At 42.2% G+C, this 23,416-nt stretch overlaps 2 protein-coding genes across 8 annotated transcripts in view; both read left to right on the top strand.

The window, feature by feature from the left end:
- CAPRIN1 (cell cycle associated protein 1) overlaps positions 1-8,921 on the top strand; it is a 43,612-nt gene extending 34,691 nt beyond the window's left edge. For both annotated transcript variants that reach the window (XM_005661021.4, XM_085011510.1), the window contains exons 15-19: positions 439-589; positions 4,269-4,463; positions 4,962-5,062; positions 5,465-5,528; positions 7,074-8,921. In XM_005661021.4, the coding sequence (XP_005661078.1) occupies positions 439-589; positions 4,269-4,463; positions 4,962-5,062; positions 5,465-5,528; positions 7,074-7,138 (576 nt within the window). In that variant the 3' untranslated portion in view covers positions 7,139-8,921. The remainder of the gene's footprint in view (positions 1-438; positions 590-4,268; positions 4,464-4,961; positions 5,063-5,464; positions 5,529-7,073) is intronic.
- A 4,682-nt stretch (positions 8,922-13,603) lies between these two features.
- The window catches only part of NAT10 (N-acetyltransferase 10), a 40,901-nt gene continuing 31,088 nt past the window's right edge, over positions 13,604-23,416 (top strand). For 2 of the 6 annotated variants that reach the window (XR_014837086.1, XM_003122875.6), the window contains exons 1-6: positions 13,604-13,815; positions 15,723-15,845; positions 16,238-16,329; positions 19,688-19,859; positions 21,214-21,336; positions 22,931-22,992. Coding sequence is in view for 5 of the 6 variants with exons in the window: in XM_003122875.6 (XP_003122923.1) it covers positions 15,738-15,845; positions 16,238-16,329; positions 19,688-19,859; positions 21,214-21,336; positions 22,931-22,992 (557 nt within the window). In the remaining variant the exon portion in view is untranslated. Of the gene's footprint in view, positions 14,626-15,722; positions 15,846-16,237; positions 16,777-18,892; positions 19,860-21,213; positions 21,337-22,930; positions 22,993-23,416 lie in introns of all 6 variants that reach the window. The other 4 variants (XM_005661020.4, XM_085011492.1, XM_085011493.1 and 1 more) reach the window with 4 other exon arrangements.

Raw genomic sequence — 23,416 nt, 5'->3', positions numbered from 1 at the left:
AAAGGACAAAAAAGACAAAAAATAAATAAATAAAATAAAATACTAACTTTTGACTACAATATCAATAGAAATAAATATTGAACTTAAAAGTTCATAGATTTATTTAATTTATATAAATGATACTGTACCAGGCGGTTTTATCTCTTAAAAGGATTTCTCATGTGCAATAGCATTTCCAAAGCTTCTGATAATGTGTCTTTAATCCTCATTTGTATTCTGCTTTAACTACAAGGTTGGGGTTAGGGAACAATGTAGTATATATGTATTTTAATACATTGAGGTATATTTCATTAATTGAAGGATTCGTATGTATGTATGATGTCTGAGACTTCTCTAATGCTCTTTACATTTCAGGTAAAACCAGCATTGAGATCTGCCGTGTTGAAAGTAGGAAAATTAGCATAGTGAAAAGAACTAATTTACTTTATTTACTTGTAGGTGTTCAATATGAATGCCCCAGTTCCTCCTGTTAATGAACCTGAAACTTTAAAACAGCAGAATCAGTACCAGACCAGTTATAACCAGAGCTTTTCCAGTCAGCCTCACCAAGTAGAACAAACAGAGCTTCAGCAGGAACAGCTTCAAACAGGTAGGAAAACTAGTGTCACTTCCTTGGCTACTTACTTGTCAGGAATTTTTTTTTTTTGCCATGTCATATGGTAGTTCCCAGGCCAGGGATTAAACCTGCGTCATGGCAGTGACAGCAATACCGGATCCTGAACTGCTAGGCCACTGGCAAGCTCCCTCCAGTGCAGTTATTGGCAGTGTTATGTTAGGAGATTTTGGACTTCATTTGTCTTTTTTAGGGCCACACCTGTGGCATGTGGAAGTTCCCAGGCTAGGGGTCCAATCAGAACTGCAGCTGCCGGCCTATACCACAGACACAGCAAGGTGGGATCTGAGCCTCGTCTTCGACCTGCATCACAGCTCACTACAACGCTGTATCTTCAACCCACTGAGCGAGGCCAGGGATTGAACCCACGTTTTCATGAATGGATACTAGTTGGGTTCATTTCTTCTGCGCCACAAAGGGAACTGCAGGTCTTGGTTATTTAATTCTTAGGAGGCTTAATAGGAATCCTGCAACAAACTGGCAAACTGCTAAGAATCATAGGAATTAATGCTTTAATTTTATCACACTGATGTGAATAACAAATTTTGTTTGTCCAGTTTCATGATAGACTTGGGTCAGCATTGATTTTTTTTCTTACATACCCCTGTAGTGTTATTTGGCATCACTAATGAGTAGGGAGGTTCAGTCAACCATAATCTGATAGAAATTTGTCAGTTAGATTATCTGTGCTCAGCTTCTGAATGTTAAAACTGGGCTTCTTGTTCTTAGGCTCTTTTAATTATTTGATGCCTAGCATACCTTAGTGATATTTTGAGTTTGGTTCCAGACCAATGCAAAAAAATGAAAATCTTGGAGGTCCTGTGGGTTAAGGACCCGATGTTGTCTCCGTGAGGATGTGGGTTTGATCCTTGGCCTTGCTTAGTGGGTTAAGGATCTGGCATTGCTACAAGCCGTGGCCTAGTTTGCATGTGCGGCTCAGCTCCAGTGTTACCTTCACTGTGGTGTGGGCCTCAGCTGCAACTCCAGTTCAACCCCTGGTCTGGGAACTTCTGTATGCTGAAGGTGTGTAGCCATAAAAAGGAAAAAAAAAAATGAGTATCTTGATAAAGTGAGGCACATGAAATTTTTGGTTTCCTAGTGCATAATAGAAATTCTGTTCACACTGTATGTACTATGATCTATTAGGCATGCAGTCTTAATTCAAAAATACTTTATTGCCAGAGCCCTCTGTTGGCTCAGCCAATTAAGGATCTGGTGTTATCACTGCTGTGGTTCAGGATATAGCTGTGGTGCAGGTTCAGTCCCCGGCCCAGGAATTTCCACATGCCGAGGATGTGGCCAAAAAAAAGCCCAACTTCATTGCCAAAAATGCTAACTGTCCTCTGAGACTTCAGTAAGTTGTAGCAATAACATCAAAGATCACTGATCACAGATAACCGTAACAAATACAAAGTAACAGTTTGAAATATTGGGAGAATTACCAAAATGTGACACAGGAAATGTGAAATGAGCAAACACTCTTGGGAAAATGGCACCAATAGACTTGGCCTATGCAAGGTTTCTATAGACCTTCGATTCATAAAAAATGTACTATCTGTGAAGCCCAGTAAAGAGAAGCACAGTGGAACAAAGTATACTTGCATTTGTAAGTTGGTTTTATAGCAGATATATTTGGGTCCTCTAGACATTATGCTGACATGTTTGCTATTTTAACTTTTTCATGGTAGTGTAATGAAATTGAGTTAGTATGTATCATTTGATTTGGTTAGTTTTGCCCTTTGTGCCAGTTGATTTCAAACTGTCTTGTTCTTTTTTTTTTTGGCCGCTTCTGCAGCACATGGAATTCCTGGGCCAGGGATCAGATCTGAGCTGCAGTTGCTACCTATACCGCAACTGCAGCAACGCTGGATCCTTTAACTTACTGTGCAGAGAGATTCTACCAATTTGGTTGTGCCACAGCAGGAATTCCCAGATTGTCTTATTCTTATATTCTACTTGACTTTACTAATAGATTTTGAAGCACTTGAGCTAGATGGTCTTTTCTTAACCATTTCAAAATATACATTATTTATGAAAATCAATAAAACATTTGCAGGTATTTTCAGTAAAAAATAAAATTCGCTCATGTGCTTTTCTTAAATACTTCCACACTAACCACTCTAGTAGGCTCTGTCATCTCTTATCTTGAATATTGCAGTTGTTTCCCTTAATTCTTATTTTGTTTCAGTCCGTTCTTCACATACTAGTCAGAGTGATTGTTTTAAAATGTAAATCAGCAGAGTTCCTGTTGTGGCCAGTGGGTTAAGGACCTGACATTGTTTCTGTAAAGGTGCGGGTTCAATCTCTGGCCCTGGCTCAGTAGCTGGCTCAGTGGGTTAAGGATCTGGAGTTGCTTCAAGCTCTAGTGTAGGTTATAGATGGAGCTTGGATCTCGTGTTGCCGTGGCTGTGGCATAGGCCACAGCTGCAGCTCGGATTGGACTCCTAACCTGGGAACTTCTGTGTGCCTCAGGTGTAGCTGTAAAAAGAAAAAAAAAAAATCCATTGTCTCTCTCTTGTTCAGAACCTCCATGTGACTTCCAATTACATTTAAAAAGATACCCAAAGTCTTAACCTTTGTTTACAAGTATTTAATTTGGCCCCTGCCAGATCCTGCTATATATCGTGTTTTCTTCCTGTGTGTGCATACCAGCCACAATCACAAGCGCTGTCCTTTCTGAGGACCTTTGAACTTTCTTTTCTTTTTGCCTGAGACTTTCTTCCACTGATGTTTGCATGGCCATGCTTTAAAAGTGTTTGAAATGTGGAGTTCCCGTCGTGGCGCAGTGGTTAACGAATCCGACTAGGAACCACGAGGTTGCGGGTTCGGTCCCTGCCCTTGCTCAGTGGGTTAACGATCCAGTGTTGCCGTGAGCTGTGGTGTAGGTTGCAGACGCGGCTCGGATCCCGCGTTGCTGTGGCTCTGGCATAGGCCAGTGGCTACAGCTCCGATTCGACCCCTAGCCTGGGAACCTCCATATGCCGCGGGAGCGGCCCAAAGAAATAGCAAAAAGACACACACACACACACACACAAAAAAAGTGTTTGAAATGTAATCAGGTATTAAGGTGGGATGTAAGTTGAAGGTTCTGTTCATTTGTTTGTGATTGAGTATCCTACCATATAGCTGCTTAGCTGGGGGAGAGTATGGGTTTTGTATGTTTTAAGTATCAAGGGAATATTAAAAGAATTAGAAAACTACCACTAAGGAGTTTTATAATGAAAAAAAGTTACAAAATGGTAAATGAGTGTATAAATAAAGATCGTTTGATTATTGTGGGTCTCTTGTGTTAATAGACAGATGCCTCTAAAAAGATGTTTAATAATATAGCCTTTCAAGTCATTTGGAAGGATAGGATTGTGTATTTTGAAAGATTTGGAATCATTGTTGGAGAATTTGATTCCCATTAGCTTAGTACAGGAGTAGGAGAAAGAGCCGGGCCTTCATTAGTATGTAGTTTTTCCTTACTGTCAATATGAACACGTAAAGATGTAATTAAACTTCGAGGATACTGTGTAAGACATTTCTTAAACCAGAAAACGTGGGAAAACAAATGTAATGAGCTGTGTGTATGCATGTATGTATTCATGTATGTATGTATACAGCTTTGTGTGTGTGTGTATATATGTATGTATTTTTTTTCTTTCTATTATAGTGGTTGGCACTTACCATGGTTCCCAGGACCAGCCCCATCAAGTGACTGGTAACCACCAGCAGCCTCCCCAGCAGAACACTGGATTTCCACGTAGCAGTCAGCCTTATTACAATAGTCGTGGTGTGTCTCGTGGAGGCTCCCGTGGTGCTAGAGGCTTGATGAATGGATACAGGGGACCTGCTAATGGATTTAGAGGTAAAAAAAAAAAACCCAAAAAACAACTTCATGTTTTTTTCTGATTTGTACAATATATTTCTATGTATTGCACATATTTCTATATGTCATGATTTTTAGGAATAACGTGTATCTGCATTAGCTTCTTAGGTACACATTTTTAGTATGTGTTGAGGTAGTCATTTTAAATTGGCAAAATTGGGACTGAGCTTTTTGTATGTATTAAATCCATATCTACTACTATACTTTAGGGGGAAACTGCTTTCTATAAATTATCAGACCTTATGGAGGTTTTCTTTGTTTTTTCATGTGTATATGCATGGATGGGTGAAAAATTTCATCTATAAGACAACTAAGACTCTAGAAATGTATGAACAGATTGACTCTAGATAGGAATTTAGAAATTAGTTTGAGTAACTAGCATGGCTTACAGTTTTTCATTCTTTCCCTTGGTCAGTATTAAGAAAGTAAAAATTACTTACGAAGATGATAAAATTATTTTCTTGTCCTAAATTTTAGGAGGATATGATGGTTACCGCCCTTCATTCTCTAACACTCCAAACAGTGGTTATACTCAGTCTCAGTTCACTGCTCCCCGGGACTACTCTGGCTATCAGCGGGTAGGTAAAATTGTTTTAAAAGTAGAAATCTGTCCTAAAATATCCCCAATGAAAGGGACTGATGTAGCTGCTTGATGGACTTGAATAACTAATTTGGGACTAGTCTTGTACCTTTGTACAAGATAATTCCTTATTGAAAATGATGACTTGCTTTTTGGTTTCTTGCTTAAATAGGTTTTCATTTAATGGAGTAACAAAAACAATGATATTTAAGAGCAGAGAAATATATGTCATTGATCTCGAGAAGTAACAATTATGGAATAACTTGTAGCAATGCTGTATTTCACTGTTTAAAAGAAAAATAAATCTGTATTCTACAAGCATTAGGCTATAAGAATTAGTGGTAGATGGGTACACGTTAAAAATTATCTTTGCTTCAGTACTAACTAGCTTGTCTTTTAGGATGGATATCAGCAGAATTTCAAGCGAGGCTCTGGGCAGAGTGGACCACGGGGAGCCCCACGAGGTAATATTTTGTGGTGGTGATCCTAGCTCCTAAGTGGAGCTTCTGTTCTGGCCTTGGAAGAGCTGTTCATAGTCTGCATGTAGGTTACATGTTAGGAATACATTTACATTTCCAGACTTGTTGCTAGGGATTAAATGAAATGCTCTGTTTCTAAAACTTATCTTGAACCCAAATTTAATTTTTTGAATGACTTTCTCCCTGTTACCATATAAACTGTCTTGAAAACTAGAAGAACATTTCTCCTCCTCAGAAAAAGTGTTTTTCCAACTGCAAATTATTTTTCAGGTCCTAAAACCTGCTAAATGTTTTTAGGAAGTACTTATTGAAACATTTTTGTAAGACATTTTTGGAATGAGATCAAACATTTATATAAATTTATTATTCCTCTTTTATTTTTCAAACATGCCTATTATATTTTAGGGCCAGAAACCCTTTAATGGCCAGATAAGCCATAGTTACATTTAGAGAACCATTTAGAAGTGATAGAACTAACTGAAATTTTAATGCCTTTTGGACCACTATTAGTGATATAAATGTCAAGTTATTTCTGACTTTTAAGCAAAACCTCCAAAATTCCTAACTTAATAGAAGTATACTTAAAAATTACAGGTTTTAGGAGTTTTTGGTTTTGTCTGTTACCATAGGAAAACTACTTCCTATTTGGGCAGGAAGTCAATCTGTGTAACAATTAGAGACAGCATTTCATATGATCTGATGTTCTAAATGGTTCTCCGATTTGAGGGAGGTTAAATTGAATAGGTTTCCTCTAGATATTGGCCATAACATGTATAAAATGTATATTAAGGAGGAATTACAAAGCACTTTGATTTCAATGCTAGTAGAAACTGGCCAGCAAAAAAAGGTGCATTTAAAAAAAATGGATCACTTGGGAATTACTGACTTGAAGTATCAAAGGATATTTGCATGTGAATGTGGGTTATGTTCTTCTTTCTCATCTTGTAGCATATTCTATGAAAGTTAAGTTGACTGGTAGCTAAAAATCTGTTTTAACAGCATGTAAAAAGTTACTTTATCTGTTACAAGTCATTATACAATTTTGAATGTTCTGTAGTTTCTTTTTAACAGTTTAGGTAATAAGGTCTGTTTTTCATTCTGGTGCTTTTATTAATTTTGATAGTATGATGTTACTTCCTACTGAAATGTAAGCTTAGAGTGTACACTAGAATGTAAGCTCCATGAGAGCAGGTACCTTGTCTGTCTTCACTGCTGTATCTATTTCCAACGCCTGATGACAGTGCCTGGCACATAGTAGGCACTCAATAAATATTTGTTGAATGAATGAATGAATGAGTACTGGTGGAATACTCCATTAGATCTGCTCTTCTTTTAGCTAGAGAACATGAGCAAATTTGCGCATGACAACTTCCAGGACAGGTGAAACTTGAACACTGAAGAATTGACCTCTTAAACCTAATAATGTGGTGACAAGCTGCCCACATGCTTCTTGACTTCAGATGAAAATCTGCTTGAAGGCAAAACAAATAATATTTGAAAGAAAAACCAAATGCCATTTTTGTCTTCTAGGTCGTGGAGGGCCCCCAAGACCCAACAGAGGGATGCCGCAAATGAACACTCAGCAAGTGAATTAATCTGATTCACAGGATTATGTTTAATCGCCAAAAACACACTGGCCAGTGTACCATAATATGTTACCAGAAGAGTTATTATCTATTTGTTCTCCCTTTCAGGAAACATTGTAAAGGGACTGTTTTCATCCCATAAAGACAGGACTACAATTGTCAGCTTTATATTACCTGGATATGGAAGGAAACTATTTTTACTCTGCATGTTCTGTCCTAAGCGTCATCTTGAGCCTTGCACATGATACTCAGATTCCTTACCCTTGCTTAGGAGTAAAACATAATATACTTTATGGAGTGATATCTCCATAGTTATCTGAAGTGGCTTGGAAAAAACAAGATTGACTTTTGACATTGGATAAAATCTACAAATCAGCCCTAAAGTTACTCAGTGGTAATTGACAAAACTAAAATATTTCCCTTGAAAGGAAGATGGAAGGAGTGGAGTGTGGTTTTGGCAGAACAACTGCATTTCACGGCTTTTCCAGTTAAATTGGAGCACTGAACATTTAGATGCATACCAAATTATGCATGGGCCCTTAATCACACAAATAGGGCTGTCTACCAGCCTTAGGCTTTGACACAGCACTATTCATCCTCTGGCCAGACAACTGTGGTTAAAAATACATGTAAATTGCTTTTTTACCAGCTGATAATGTATAAGACAAAGCCAAAGTGCAAAATTAGGCTTTGATTGGCACTTTTTGAAAAATATGCAACAAATAAGGGATGTAATCTGGATGGCCGCTTCTGTACTTAATGTGAAATACTTAGATACCTTTTTGAACACTTAACAGTTTCTTTGACAATGACTTTTGTAAGGATTGGTACTATATATCATTCCTTATGATGTACATTGTCTGTCACTAATCCTTGGATCTTGCTGTATTGTCACCTAAATTGGTACAGGTACTGATGAACGTCTCTAATAGATAATCATAACACTCTTGGTCACATGTTTCTCCTGCAGCCTGAAAGTTTTTGAAAGAAAAAAGATATCAAATGCCTGCTGCTACCACCCTTTTAAATTGCTATCTTTTGAAAAGCACCAGTATGTGTTTTAGATGGTTTCCCTATTTTAGGGAAATGACAGTCAGTAGTTTCAGTTCTGATGGTATAAGCAAACAAATAAAACATGTTTATAAAAGTTGTATCTTGAAACACTGGTGTTCAACAGCTAGCAGCTTATGTGGTTGACCCCATGCAGTTAGAGTTACAAATTTTATGGTTATTTCCAGCAGCTGTTTCTATAGTACTTGCACTTACCTTTTGTCTAACTCTGATTGAATTATCCATTTCTCATGGAGGTATTTATATTCAAAGTGGTGATTACTTCCCTTAGATATATAGGGAGAGTCCTAAGTTTGATGGAGATGGAGAGTTTAGTAAGTTATGTACTATGTTGAAATTTGTGCTAGCAGTTGGAGCACTAGTTCTGTGTGCCTATGAACTTATGCTGCTTTGTTGTATCCCACTTTGACTTCATGGAGAATTAATCCCACCTATTAAGCAAAGGCTACTAAGTTAATGGTATTTTCTGTGCAGAAATTTTGTTTTCAGCCTTTAAAGAATTTTTCCAGTAGGTGCTCAGATACTTAAAAAAAAAAAAGAAAACCCACAAAACTGTTCTCAAACATTCATCAAGAGACAACTGGAGTTTTTGCTGGTTTTGTAACCTACTAAATATATAGGCTATTGAACATTCCACATTCAAAAGTTTTGTAGTGTGGTGGGGAAGGCGGGAGGCGGATTTTCAATGTTTATTTTAAAATAAAATAAGTTCTTGACTTTTCTCATGTGTGGTTGTGGTACATCATATTGGAAGGGTTATCTTTACTTTCGCAAAAAAAATATATCTTCTAGCACCTCCCCTTGTGTGCTTTAAGCAACATCTGCCTGGGATGTACCACAACCATATGTTTGCTGTATTTTAGGGGAATAAAACATTCGTGGTTTACTGGGTAATCCCTAGATGATGTATGCTTACAGTCCTTCTATATAAAAGGACTATATAAAAAACTAAAATTTGCTGTCTGTGTAGAAGATAATTTCATGACATTTAAAATCAAACTTGAAGTAAATAAGTTCTTTATACAGTAATCTCTATGAATCAGTTCAGAGATGGGATGGGGAGAAATGCTTTCTAGTTTTCAAATTTCTATGCATTAGTGCAGATGTGAATGTGTAAAGGTGTTAGTAGTTTGATTATTTCTATGTATGTTTTTAAAGGAATCATTTGTTCTTTTTGAAATATACCTTTTTTTTTTTTGGCATTCTACCATTGCATTCTCAATCGAAAGCTTTTATGCCTCAATTCAGACTATATTTTTTAAAAGAGTGCCTCATTATGGGGCAGAGAACTTTTTAAAAAATCCCATTACGATCTGAGTCTTGGTACTAAGTGTTCTGTATAATATGTGAATACTTGTCCTACCTGCAGAAGGCCTTTTGTTTGGTCAAGTGCATATTCTAGCAGAGTTCAAAGTAAAAGATTGTCATACATGGCACTGTAGCTTCTTGGTATAGCAAGACTCCTTGTATAAAGTACTTTCATAAATGCACAGTATCAATCATCTCATGTGGATAATGAGACTCCTATTTTAAGCTTTAAGGTAGAGTGTCATTGATAACTTTGGTTAGGACAATTTTATTTTCAGATCCTAATATCCTGAAGGAATATGAAAGAGTTTTTCTGATCACTGTATCTTGATATTAAAACAAAATTCGTTAAATATTTTTAATCAGTTAGCTTCTACAGTTCTTTGTCTCCAGTATATATGACTCTGTTATGTGGGAGACTTAACTTGGAGACATGAGAATGTGTGTGATTCTCAGAAGGCTCATTAACTGAGGTGCTCTGTTGACAACCAGTTCATAAAACGTAGAAGGTAGTTGAGCAGTCAGCCTAAGTGTCTTAGGAAATTTGTATTCATTATATCTTCAATAATATATCTTATTAGGGGGAATGGGATACAGGTAAGCAGAGTTAAAATTCTTCATTTCATCTCCAAGCTCCTGAATTCCCATTCCGGTTGAGTTCTTAATTAGCGCTCTTTAAAGTTTTATTGACTATAAGTTATATTTAAAAGAATCAGTTTTGTCCTTGAGCTTATCCCTTCCGAAGAGTTAATGGGGAGGGAAAACTCTCAGGAATATAAAGGTAATTTGTTAAGGCTCATCTCTATACCCTTTCCCATTTTGAATTCTACAAAAATACTGGAAAAGACTAGTGAATGTTTTAAATTAGATTACATCATTAAAATCTGATAACTTATTGTCCTTGAGTGAAGTTTGCTTTAGTTCTTTATACTGTCCCACAAAGTAAGTGGAGAAGTGCTTCTCCTGAGAGGAGGGGGAAAAGCTTAAATCTCTAGTAGCCTTGCCTTACTTACTTGTTAGACGACTACATTTTTCTCAAGCAGGATTTTAATCCTTTACTTTAACAGCTGTTCTGAAGCCTAATCAGTCCTGTGCAGAAGACTGGCTCTTTGAGTGTGAGTAGTGAAAGACCACCTGATTTAGTAAAGTCAGTTTTTTAGTAAAGTCAGTTTTTAGTGTTGTGTTCTTAAAGTGCTGACTTCTTCATATTAGGAAGCCGCTGTGTTACGTCAGCAGACCAAATCTTTATTCAGCAAATTTGGGTACTCTTTGCCTTGCCATCAATGGTGCAAAATCACTATGGTTCCTGTTTCCATTGAATGGTCTTATCAAAGATACTGATGTGATGACACTAAAATATAGTAAATACCATGATGGAGCAACATGGTTGATGATAGGTATTAAGGCCATGATAGGTTATGACCTAGTCAAAGTGATCAGGAAAGACTTGAAAGGGAAGATTAAACCAAGACTTGAGGCTGAGGAGTAGTTAACTAGGTAAAGAAGGAGAGAGAATTGTGTGTCCAAATCCAATCCAGTGACTAAGTTTTTCACTCAAGTGAAAAGAGTATAGATTTATTAGAGCTAGAGATAGGCTGAAGCAACAGATAAGAACTACTATGAACAGTTTTAGAGTTCTATTACATGTTAACTTTAATCTCCATTTAACAGTTGAAAACTCAAGGTTTTTAAGGTGTGTGTATAGAAGGTGGGATTGGGAGGGAGAGAATAGCGGGTCACCTAATAAAACTGCCACTTAAGAACACTCAGTGCAGGAGTTCCCGTCGTGGCACAGTGGTTAATGAATCCGACTAGGAAGGAACCATGAGGTTGTGGGTTCGGTCCCTGCCCTTGCTCAGTGGGTTAACGATCCGGCGTTGCCGTGAGCTGTGGTATAGGTTGCAGACGTGGCTCGGATCCCGAGTTGCTATGGCTCTGGCATAGGCCAGTGGCTGTGGCTCCGATTCGACCCATAGCCTGGGAATCTCCATATGCCGCGGGAGCGGCCCAAAGAAATAGCAAAAAGACGAAAAAAAAAAAAAAACAAAAAAAAAACAGTGCAGTGTTGAGAACAAAATAGACGGGCTAAGAAATGGCTTTTGCAGTAGCCCATGTAAAATTATTACAACGTACAGTGGAGGGTGGTAGTGAATGGATTCTTTGTATTTACTATATGTAAGTGGCTACTGCTCAGTATTGTTGCAGACAATACTATCATTCTTCCCTAGGTGATCTTACCCAATCCCACGACTTTGACTCCAGCCAGCATTTTAGTTGCTTATAAATATCTCTTAAGTCCTAAACTTCCTGAAACAGATTATACTCAGCATCTTGATTGGTATGGCATAAGCATTCCAACTCCATCTCTCAAGGAACCTACATCCAGTTGCTCAGGACAAATACTTTGGATATCATCTTTTGATTTTCTCTCATACCCTGTATCTGTAGTCCTTAATTAGGCAAATCTACATGGTTCTATCTTGAAAATATATTCTGAGTCAGCTAGCACTTGTGACCACCACTGCTATCAGAACAGGTTAACTACAGTAGCTTATAATGGTTTTCTTTCTGCTTGTGCTCTCCTGTAGTGTGTGTATGTATGTATAATACATACTTTGCACAGCAGCCAGAGCTTTTTTTTTTTTCTTTCCCTTTTTAGGGCTGCATCTCTGGAACATAGAGGTTCCCAGGGCAGGGATCATAGTGGAGCTGCCGCTGCTGGCCTACACCACAGCCACAGCAATGCCATATCTCCAACCCACTGAGCGAGGCCAGGGATGGAACCTGCGTCCTCATGGATAATAGTTGGGTTCCTTACCGCTGAGCCATGATGGGAACTCCAGCCAGAGCCTTTTAAGAGGGCAAATCAGATTTTGTCACTTTCCTATTACTCAAACTCCAGTGGTTTACTGTCACACCTAGAGTTAAATTCCAGATCTGACACCCACATGCCCTTTGTTATCTGGCCTAACTTCCCAGTTTTTCCTTTGGTTGCTGTACTCTGGCTATGTTGGCTGCTTTGTGGAGACTTCCCATCGCCAAGTCACTAAGTGTTCAACCTAACGAGTGGGAAGACTTCCCTGAAAGGTTCTTAAGATTCGTTCTTTTAAATTCAGGTCTTTGCACCAGTGTCACCACCTGAATTCTTCCATTTCCCCCTCTAAAGAAGCACCCTAGTTTTCCTTGCTGGATGGCTTTTTGTCTTAAAACTTACCGAGATTAAGTTTCACGAAGGGCAGGAATGTTTTGGTCACTTTATCCCTTGTCTCTGACATACTGACATTTCTTTGACATTAAATCAAAAGTTTAATGGTGGGTGTTGGACTAAAATGGTGGTGCTGCTTAGATTTGGAGGTACAGAATTAACGATTTGAGGAGGGAGTTTCAGGAGGGAAGAGGAATGAGTTCAGCTTCATTCTGATTGAGGCATCCAAGAAATGTCAAGCAAACAGTTGGATTCGTTTAAGTTCAGCGATGTGGTTCAAAAACACTAACTGTATAGGTGGCCCTTTAAATCAGCTGCTTGAGCAAATTCGTCGGGGAGGAGGGAGAGGAGGGGAGGTAACTGAAGAACAGAGCTCCAGAGCCGGCTTTCAGAACAGCGGCAGCATTTGACAGCCCAGTAATAGACCTAAGGGGATCTACAAAGTAGAGCAGCCGAATAGGAGAGTAGAAAAACCTATGGAATCCCAGGCAGATCTATGAGGTCATTACCGAGTATGAGGAGGGTCAAGTAAGATGAATGAGATAGGTGTGGAGATCGAGTTTCCTCATCTAGTTACGTTAAAATGGAAAGCTAATTTAAATAACTGACAAAATTACGCACCGATCCAGGAGCGTTTCGCATGAACCACGCTACCTACTGCTGAAAACCCTGGACCACATACCGTGTGCTGCCCCAGACCTATCTGGGCACCTGAGCTCGGCCCAGAGCAGTGACAGACCTGGGCGTGCGGGCGTGTCTGTGCTTATTCTGTCCTACGTAACCAGGGTATCTGACAATGACAAAATACCCCGGCAACACAGCTCTCGCGGGTAGAGACTAATCCGCACAGCCGCAGTTGCTGCAACCCCGCCTCCTGGGTTTCTGACGTCATCACTCAGAGACAGGGTTGCAAGAGGTCCCCTCGCTCGCTGTGGCCGCGCCGTCAATGCGCTGGCGCACGCACCGCCTACCATCGCCTGAGTTGTACCAGTCGGCCGTCAGGCATACGCTGGGGACGGCCGGCTGCTCCTGGTACCGCAGAAGGGGTTCCCACGTGCTTCCGCCTCACTGCTTGTTGGAGTTGGCTGAGGTCGGGGCGCAGGTATCCATCACGGGATGGCGGGGGTCGGTTTCGGGATTGGTGTCCGTGTCCTTCCTGGGCCCGGAGGAGATCGGCTCCAGGATGAACGCTCTGCATCCGTGCTGATACCGGAGCCCGCCGACTGCCTCCCAACCTGGACTCTCCTAGATGAGAGGATCCTCTTCCTCAGTAGGCGGTCACCCTCGGGAATGCTTCTCGAGCGCGTTCACAGGTTGCGTGGCTGATCTCCACCCTCTAGGGACTGTAGCTGAGGTGGGCGGGGGGATGTCGGGGTGAGTGAGTGGGTGACAGCCTTTTGCTTTCCACAGAGCTTGCCCACATTTCCCGATTGCAGCACTGGGCATTGAACTGAGGCAGTTTGATTCTAGATCCTCCTACACCCTTAGCTACTTCGCAATGCTTATTCTTTATATTCTTTATTCAGGACTTGGTTTTGTTTGCCAGTGCACCTAGAATGGTGCCTGGGACATAGACACCGTGTATATGTGTTAGACTAATAGATGAATGAGTGAAAAACAAGTCATCTTCCCCCTCATCCGTTAAGGCTTCCTTGTCCTAGCCCACAGTAATCTAGACTTTCATCAGACCACTGTCTGTAGCTGTTATTTTTACATCTAATTTTGTCTATCTTTAGACAGATTATCCCGCATTTCTTTCTCTTAAGTATTTTCTCCAAGGAAAATGAAAGCTCTTTGAAATCAGGTTCTACTTCTGGGGTTGCCGCTGTAACTAAATCGAGAAGCAATAAGTAGTTGTTGACCGGGGATCTTTGTGTGGCCAGCAACACAACTGATAAGCCAAATCAGATTGGTAAGCTGGAAAGAGTTCAGGTTCTGAAATCAAGGGTACCTGAATAAATCCTGCCTCTGTCACTTTTCCTTGAGTTACTTGAGATTTTATACTTGGTCCTTTCTTTGTAAAATAGGAGTATTGGTTGTGACATAGTGTTTTACAGTAGACAGAACAGCTAAAATCCATAGGTTAGAAGCCCAATTAAGGGAGGATTAAGGTTCAGTTAGTGAGCTTTATTCATGAAATGCAGCAAGCACTGAGGTTTCTAAACATGTCATTATTACTTTTACATTGTAGAGACAATTGAGATTTCAAATGTTTCTCTGATGTATTTATTATGATAATAACATACTGTTTTATCATATGTAATCAAAGTAATTTTTGAAATCTTATCTGTACAGGCTTCAGTCTAGTTTTCCCTCCCTTGAGGAAACAATTGGACATACTCCATCATAGTAATCTATAATATTCAGGGATTTCTTTTCCCTGACTTTGTTAATAATACATGTGAATTTAAAAAACCCCAGAACTCAAAAAAACCCAAACCAAACCAAACCAAAATAAGACTCACTTGTGATCTCACCATCTGTAAATAACTATTTTACAGTTTGGTGGTTTTTTTCCCAGTCTTTTTTTTTTTATTTCCTCTGTGTTTTATGTACATGCATATCCTGCCATGTTATCCTCTAATAAAAGCGTCTATATCCATATCCTTAGATCATTTTTGAAAAAGATTTTGAACAAATAATTTTGGACACTTACCTTATTTTCTCATATGTTCCCATAGATTTCTCATGTATTTTAATCATTTTAATTTTTTTTGGATATTGTTTCTGATTTTTAAAAAACTCCTCCAAACGGGTGGAAATTACAGCTTCCCTGTTGACTTCCCATGCCGAGGGAACATTTTCTTTGCCTTCCAAACTTAGTTTCCCAATTTAAAAAATGAGGCCGATGTATTCCCTAGGGATCTATTTGAGGGTTAAATAAGATAATACTTATAAGTGTGCCGTGTAGGCCCTAGCCCCACAAGAGGCAGCCAGCTGATGTTCCTTATCCACAACCTGGATGCAAAATGTTCATGCCACGTTGTGTTTCCATTCTTTCTGCTATAGTGACAGTTTTTCACCATGCATCGGAAGAAAGTGGATAACCGGATCCGGATTCTCATTGAGAATGGGGTAGCTGAGCGGCAAAGGTCTCTCTTTGTTGTGGTTGGAGATCGAGGAAAGGATCAGGTAAGACCTGGCAAACGCTTCCTGACTTACTCTGTGTCCTGTCCCAAAGAGTCAGCATGTTACAGACCCTCCGGGGTTTCACAAATAATGATATTAGGGTCCCTTTGACTGGTTTTCTTTAAGTGAAATGCCTAGTGGGAACATTCCTTTCTATCTTGGAAGTGATAAATACTCTATATTTGGAATTATTAACAGAGAGGTTAACAGCTTTTGATACCTGGGCTGGTGGACTGAGTGTAAGGGTTAGTGTCTGTGACCTTCCTTCTAGTCTCAACCTGTGCTCTTGGCCTGACTCTCAGTTTATTTTCCACGCCTGTCAAATGAAGTCTTGGGTCTGGCAGTCCTGAAGGTCCGTTTTGGCCCTGAGATTCTGTGGCTTTTTTCTTTGGCAGGTGGTCATACTCCATCACATGCTGTCCAAAGCAACTGTGAGGGCGCGGCCTTCAGTGCTGTGGTGTTATAAGAAGGAGCTGGGGTTTAGCAGGTAAGCTTGGCCCTTTGCGTGTCCAGTACCACATCCCATTCCTGCTCGGGAGTTAAATGCTAGGAAACCATTCCTCGACATGGATTGTCAGGGGTCGTCAGTGAAGGTGCTATCTGTGGACCCTTCCAGTAGAGAAAATAATAGAGCTGATGTCCTTTCTTCATTCCTGACAATAAATTTCAAATCCTTTTCATGCTCTTTAAGTTCCCGGCCCAATTCCTTGCTCCCTGCATGTGATTTTTCTTCTTAGTTTTCTCAACTGATCAGGCCCTTTTCATGCAAGTTCCTTCAATTGCTCTTGGAAGTCACTGGCCACCTGATGTCTGATGCAACAGTTTTTCTTCCTCTTTCTCCTTCTTTTCAGAGCTCATCCTTTACTAGTCCACTACTGTTTTGTTTTGTTTCTTTTGTTTTTTTTTTAAGGCCTGTACCCATGGGAGTTCCCAGGCTAGGGGTCACATCAGAGCTATAGCCACAGAATAGCTATATGCCACAGCCACAGCAATGCCAGATCCAAGCTGCATCTTTGACCTACACCACAGCTCATGGCAATGCTAGATCCTTAACCCACTGAGCGAGCCCAGGGATCAAACCGGAATCCTCATGGATACTAGTCAGGTTCATTACCACCGAGCTACAATGGAAACTCCATCACTACTGTTTTTGACCATTGGCTCGTCTTATTTTTTGAAGCTATGGAACTTACGACTTCTTACAGTAAACAGCTGACCTCCAACACAAACACACTTAGGCACAAAGGGAATGTATTAAAGTACAGTTGACCCTTGAACAATGTGGGTTTGAACTGAAAGGGTCCACTAAACACCTGGATGTTTTTCAGTAGTAAATACTCTAGTATTTAATCCTGTGGGATTCTGTCCTTGGGCCTCTTCTCCCTCTTTTGTCCCCAGATGCTTTGTCTCTGGGGTGGAGCCTGAGATCGTGTCTCAGCTCTGGCTGCTCTCTGCTGTGGTGAAACCCCCTGCCCTCGCCCTCTCCGTCCTCACCCACTGAGATGCTTCCCACTTTTCAGGGCTTTCCTCCTTCAGGAAGCTTTTCCTAAGTCCCTCAGTCATAGCACATGACCCCTCTGCCCTCTTCAGCTCCTGTCTTCTCTTATAGTGCTTGTCACCTTACCTTCTCCCTCTGGACAGAGTCTCTTGACCATTGGCCTTTTTTTGGTCTTTTCAGGGCCGCACCTACAGCAAAGGGAAGTTCCCAGGCTAGGGGCTGAATCCAAGCTACAGCTGCCGGCCTACACCTCAGCCATAGTAATGCCACATCTGAACCGCATCTTTGACATGTCAAAGCTTGTGGCGATGCTGGTTCCTTAACCCACTGAGTGAGGCCAGGGATCGAACCTGCATTTTCACAGACACTATGTTGGGTCTTTAACCCGCTGAGCCACAGTGGGATCTCCAACCACTGGCCTTTTTTTGACTTCCATTTAGTGAAGAGGCCTCTCCTACTTATCGTTATATTTTCCTATTTTCAAATAATCTGACGTGTTTGTAGCTCAGTTAATATCTGTTGACTTGAATGTGGTATTAACAGGCTCTAAAGTTATTTTAATTTTATTTAAGTACCAAAGGCTAAATTTGATTAGTTCCTATCCTTTGGTCTTAAAGAGACTTGATTCTGCCTAAAAGAAACTAAATTTTTTGGTAAATAGTTTTGCCTTCTTAAAGAAATTATAAAAGCTTTATTATAAGAAATATGAAAAATACGGAAAAATCACAAAGGTGAAAGTAAAAAGCACACTTATGCTTTGTAACCATTTAATGATATGTCGCTATTATGTGGCTTTAAACCATAATTGGCATATTCTTTCATAGTTGGGCAGGTAGGCATTTTAAATACAGAGTGAAAATAAGGCCTGTTGCACATCAGCAGAATTGTAAGTTTCTGGGGCTTCTGATTCCCACTGCTGTTCAGTTTGATGTCAGATGGGTATAGAATCAGGCAGTTGAAAGTGTTCTGGACACATTTTCAGTTCAGTGAATTCAGATGGATGCACAAGTAGGCAGTTGACAGTGTTCTGGGCAGATAGGCCTTTCAAACTTACCCCATGTGATTTCACTTTAAAATTCTCTTCTGGAGTTCCCTGGTGGCTCAGTGGGTTAAGGATTGAGTATTGATCCTGCTGTGGCTCTGGTCACAGCTATGACATTGGTTCATTCCCTGGCCTGGGAACTTCTGCATGCTTGTAGGCACAACCGAAAAAAGAAAAAATCTCTTCTGAGCCATCTGTAGCTCTCCTGCCACTGTCTTGATGTGGCAGAGCATCAGGTTCAAGCTGATGCTAAGGCATGAACCAGAGGGGCCGTGGAAGTCAACTCGCCTAGATGCCTGGAGGGAGGCCTGGCAGGGAAGGCCTTGGTTCTAGCTATTCAGTTGGAGAACTGTGATACAATTTTGGTCAGCTCTGATCCTCGATTCTAGAGTTTTCTTCTTTTCTGTGAAAGAATTCATCAACAGTTGGGTATATTAAGAGGTCGTTTTTGGTTTTTTTTTGTCTTTTTGTCTTTTTAGGGTCACACCTGCGGCACATGGAGGTTCCCAGGCTAGGGGTCGAATTGGAGCTGTAGCTGCCGGACTTTGCCACAGCCACAGCATTGTTGGATCTGAGCCACATCTTCGACCTACACCACAGCACATGGCAATGCCAGATCCTTAACTCACTGAGCAAGGCCAGGGATCAAATTTGTATCCTCATGGATACTAGTTGGGTTCCTTAACCACTGAGCCACGATGGGAACTCCAAGAATTTTTTAAGTAAGAAAAGTTCGGAGATCTTTGAGAGACATCCACATTTCTTTTCAACCCTTATATCTTCTAAAAGTATTGTCTTGGCTTAGAGCTGCCCTGGAAGACCTGATCCCACAGTCTGGGAAGGAAGTGGATGGATTCATTTAGGAAAAATGAATAGAGTAACCTGCCATCATGATGCTCTCCCAGGTCCTCTGGGAAGCCGTGCCGTGTGGTTGAAGCATGGGCTTGAGACTGAGGTAAAGAGGCCACCAAGGTGCGGTTTCAAGCTCTGGCCAAATGCGAGGTTTGGGGACTCCCATTACCCTTTTTGTAAAGCGAATTGCCTGGTAAAGGTGAGAGCAGAATGGCAGGGTTCCCACACAGACCTAGCACCCTCTCCCTCTGAAGCCCATCCTCTGAACCACTCTGCCCTAATGCCTCTGGGTTTCCTTTACCTTTGAGGCCAGGGGATCAGCCCCATGATTTCCGAGTTCCCTGCTAGCTCCAGAAGTCCAGGGGAGGTGATCACTGAGCCTATCCCCTGTTCCCAACTCTAGCCTCTCTGGTTAACTGGCTCTCATGGGGTGGGGGGGGGTGGTGATTGCAGTCATCGGAAGAAAAGAATGCGACAGCTGCAGAAAAAAATAAAGAACGGGACGCTGAACATCAAGCAAGATGACCCCTTTGAACTCTTCGTAGCCGCCACAAACATTCGCTACTGCTACTACAACGAGACCCACAAGATCCTGGGCAATACTTTTGGCATGTGTGTTCTGCAGGTGGGTGCCCTCCCCCAGGCTGCGGCGACTCAGCACTGTGGGGGCTCCGTCTGCCTGGCTTCCCGGAGAACAGGTGGACAGCTCCTCCGCCCACTGTCAGTGGGCCGCTTGGCCACCTCCCGCAGGAGCCTAACTCACCCCACATGAAAAGAACCTTTTCCACCTAAAGCAGCACTTGCCTAGAGGTTGTTTTAACCACCTGGGTACAGACCTGTGTCCAGACCCGTGTTCTCTCACATCCTATCTGGACCTAACACGCACCCGCACACGCCCACAGTCCTAAAAGTCGCTTCACTTTCCCCCCCTCAGAGAACTACCTGGTGCATTTTTTCACTGGTATGTATTTTTTCTTGCCTGGCACATTAAAAGTTCCACCGTTTTCTTTGTTTTAAACTCTGGTGACCTTTGTTTTCCTCTTTGATTCTTTGATACCTGTAACAGCCCAGCCCCCATAGAAAGAAGACATTTAAGCACAAATACTCTGTAGTTATACCATATGCATGCACTACTGTGATGCCATGCATTATGAAATGTACCTTATAAAATATAAGAAATGAGGTAGACATTTTTGAACAAATTTTCGGTTTTTTCCTTCTGTATTTCAGTGGGTTGTCCATGCGTTGCTGGCCCACATCCCATTTGAAAAGAGCACTTTGCCTGTTCTCACCTGATCACTGGTGCTGTGATGATGACTCCTTTAGGCAGTGGCTCCCCCATGTGGTGCAGTTTTGTCAAAACAGTTTGGATTTGTGAACATAGCAAAGAATCAATGTGAGATATATCTGAAATTCAAGTATGAATCAACGATGATTGGAGGACTTCTTTCCAAATTAGGTTTTATCAGAGATTATGAGGGACATTTTGAGATAAAAAACCAGGTGCACCAGGCCTGGGCTGTCCTCTGGGGTCCCCTAGTAAGGGACCCTGTGTGTGTGTGTCCTGGTGAGTTGGGTAGGGGGTATGGCCTTGACTTTGCTCTAAGCCCTCCTTGTACCTTATCACCTAGCCCTCGATTGAGCGTCCCTGTAGGTGCTCTTTGTTTTTTTTGTTTTTTTCTGTCTTTTTGCCTTTTCTAGGGCCGCTCCTGCCGCACATGGAGGTTCCCAGATTAGGGTTTGAATCGGAGCCGTAGCCACCAGCCTACACCAGAGCCACAGCAGCGTGGGATCCGAGCCACGTCTGCAACCTACACCACAGCTCATGACAATGCCGGGTCCTTAACCCACTGAGCAAGGCCAGGGACCGAACCCGCAACCTCATGGTTCCTAGTCGGATTTGTTAACCACTGCGCCACGACGGGAACTCCTAGGTGCTCTTTTTATAACCAGCTGATTCTAAGGTCTCCTACTTCCAGGATTTTGAAGCTCTGACTCCCAACTTGCTGGCCAGGACTGTGGAGACCGTGGAAGGCGGTGGGCTGGTGGTTATCCTCCTCCGGACCATGAATTCACTCAAGCAGTTGTACACGATGACCATGGTCAGTGTCTGGTTTTCTAACTTGACTGTGGGGATTCGAGTCAACCTGTGTTTTTGCTGTAGGCTGCTTCCTTTTAAAAATTTTTATTGAGCAGCTCCAGGGAGTGGTTAACAGTCTCTGGGCTGGGAGTGCTTTGACTGCAGTGAATGAGAAAGTGACTGCACAGAAACCTCAGTGGCCCTGAATGTGCCTAGGAACCTCAGAATCGTGCCTTTGCTTTCAGGCATTTGCAGCTTCTACACCAGCGAGATTCAGATGTGAGGCAGCTGTTGTGTAGTTAAATTTCTAAAATAGTATATTCCACAGAGAGCCAGGCCAGTGGCTAAGTCTGAGTACCACAGAAAGGGGACCATGCACAGACGTCCTCACGGCCCTCCTCCCAGTGGCTGATGAAGGAACACGACCGTCGCACTCCCAGATTGGCACGAACTTCGACTCTGGGAGCTTGGTGTGGGGAAAATTTTTCTCCTGTGGCTGGGGGTAGGGATGTGTCTGACTGGATGCAAAGCTGGTCTCTGACTCATCGGTTCTGCCACGTGGGTGTTCTGAGTGGCAGGTTTTGAGCCATGTCCACAGCCAGCTGCTCGGGAGCTGTTGGGATTGACCTCAGGGTTTCATGAGCTGTGGTCATCTGGTGAAATGGACTTTCCTCAAATCTTAATGCCTGTTTCCTGTCACCACCCTTTGTGTCACCTCACCACACAGCCCCTCTGGGCTCCTCGGAGTCCTCAGCCATGCCCTCTCCCCTCAGTGTGCTGTCACCCAAGGGCCGTCACAGCTCTGTTCCCGTGGGGACATCTGCCTGGCTCACTTCCTCACCGCCTCCAGCCCCTGCCGAGACACCACCTCCTCAGGGAGCCCTCCCTCACCCCCTGCGGAGAATACATCACCCCTTAACCTGTTTCATTTTTCTTCAAAGCATGTTATGGCCACCCAGAGTTACCCACGTGTCTGTTTCTTGTCTGGCTTCCTGTGCTCGTCTCCAAACTTCCTGGGAGCAGGGACTTACTTTCCTCTCCCGTATGTTCCCTGATCCTGGAAGAGTGCCCAGCCTTTAGCAAGCCCTGCTTAAACATCTGAATGGATGATTGTCTGGGCCCTTGTCACTCTGTTCTTCCTCCCTCTCATCCCCTCAGATGGCCTTCCCTCACTACTCTGTGTAAGTGCCCCCCTATTGGCTGTCACTGCACCCTGCTTTTCATTCATAGTGTTTGCCAAAATCTGTATCTGTTTGTCTCCGTCCAACCATTTGACTGTAAGCTCCGTGGGGCTGGGGCTCGGGCTCATGGTTTACTAAATACCACTGTGCACGCAGCTTGTGGGCATGTGCAGTAATTGAACGAATGAATGTGTCTCATGATGCTGGATAAAACAGGAAAAGTCAAAGACGAGGCGAGGGGATGTTGGTGTGAAAAAAAAACATTGCGTTGATGTCTGATCCCAGCTCCAGACATTGCATTTGGCCAGTTTAGTGCAGCAGGTAAGGCAGGATTTTGTTTCTGGCAGCATTGCTGGTGCCTCTTTTATCCTGTGGTTGCTCGATGGGACTTCATCGCAGTCGGGTGCCTTTGGTAATGGACGTCATCTCTTTTAGGACGTGCATTCGAGATACAGGACCGAGGCCCATCAGGATGTGGTGGGAAGATTTAACGAGAGGTGGGTCTGGAGCACATTTCTCATTTCCTCTACCGTGGGGAGCCCCAGTGGGAGGAATAGTTTCATCCTGGACCCAGCTGAAAGCTGCGCTCTGTCTGAGGGCAGGTAGTACTGGACCCCAGGTGCCGAGACTGCTGACAGCAGCGGTAGTCGTGGAGCTAACTGGACGCAGGAGACTGAGTGGAAAGCTGGGGCCTGGATTCTCTCTTGCTTCTGGCCCTCACCAGATTGCTCTCCCACGCTGGCTCTTAGCCTGTGCATCTGTCAGAGGGGTGATTTGTCTGGCTCACTCCTTCCCCAAAGGTGTTTCACAGAAAGAACACTGGTGTCTGAGAAGGGCCTGGTGACAAAAGGGTTTCCTGGTTCAAGTTGTCTGGGAAATGCTGATACGGTTTTTCTTTTACAAAGATGCACGTTAGCCTCT

Source organism: Sus scrofa, chromosome 2 (assembly GCF_054392235.1).
Source record: "Sus scrofa isolate SSC_HxYL_T2T_F1_AM1 chromosome 2, Sscrofa_HxYL_maternal_Yorkshire_Landrace_v2.0, whole genome shotgun sequence".
Classification (NCBI taxonomy): Eukaryota; Metazoa; Chordata; class Mammalia; order Artiodactyla; family Suidae; genus Sus; species Sus scrofa.
The sequence above is the reverse complement of the archived record's forward strand: the minus strand, read 5'-3'. Positions and strand labels throughout refer to the sequence as shown.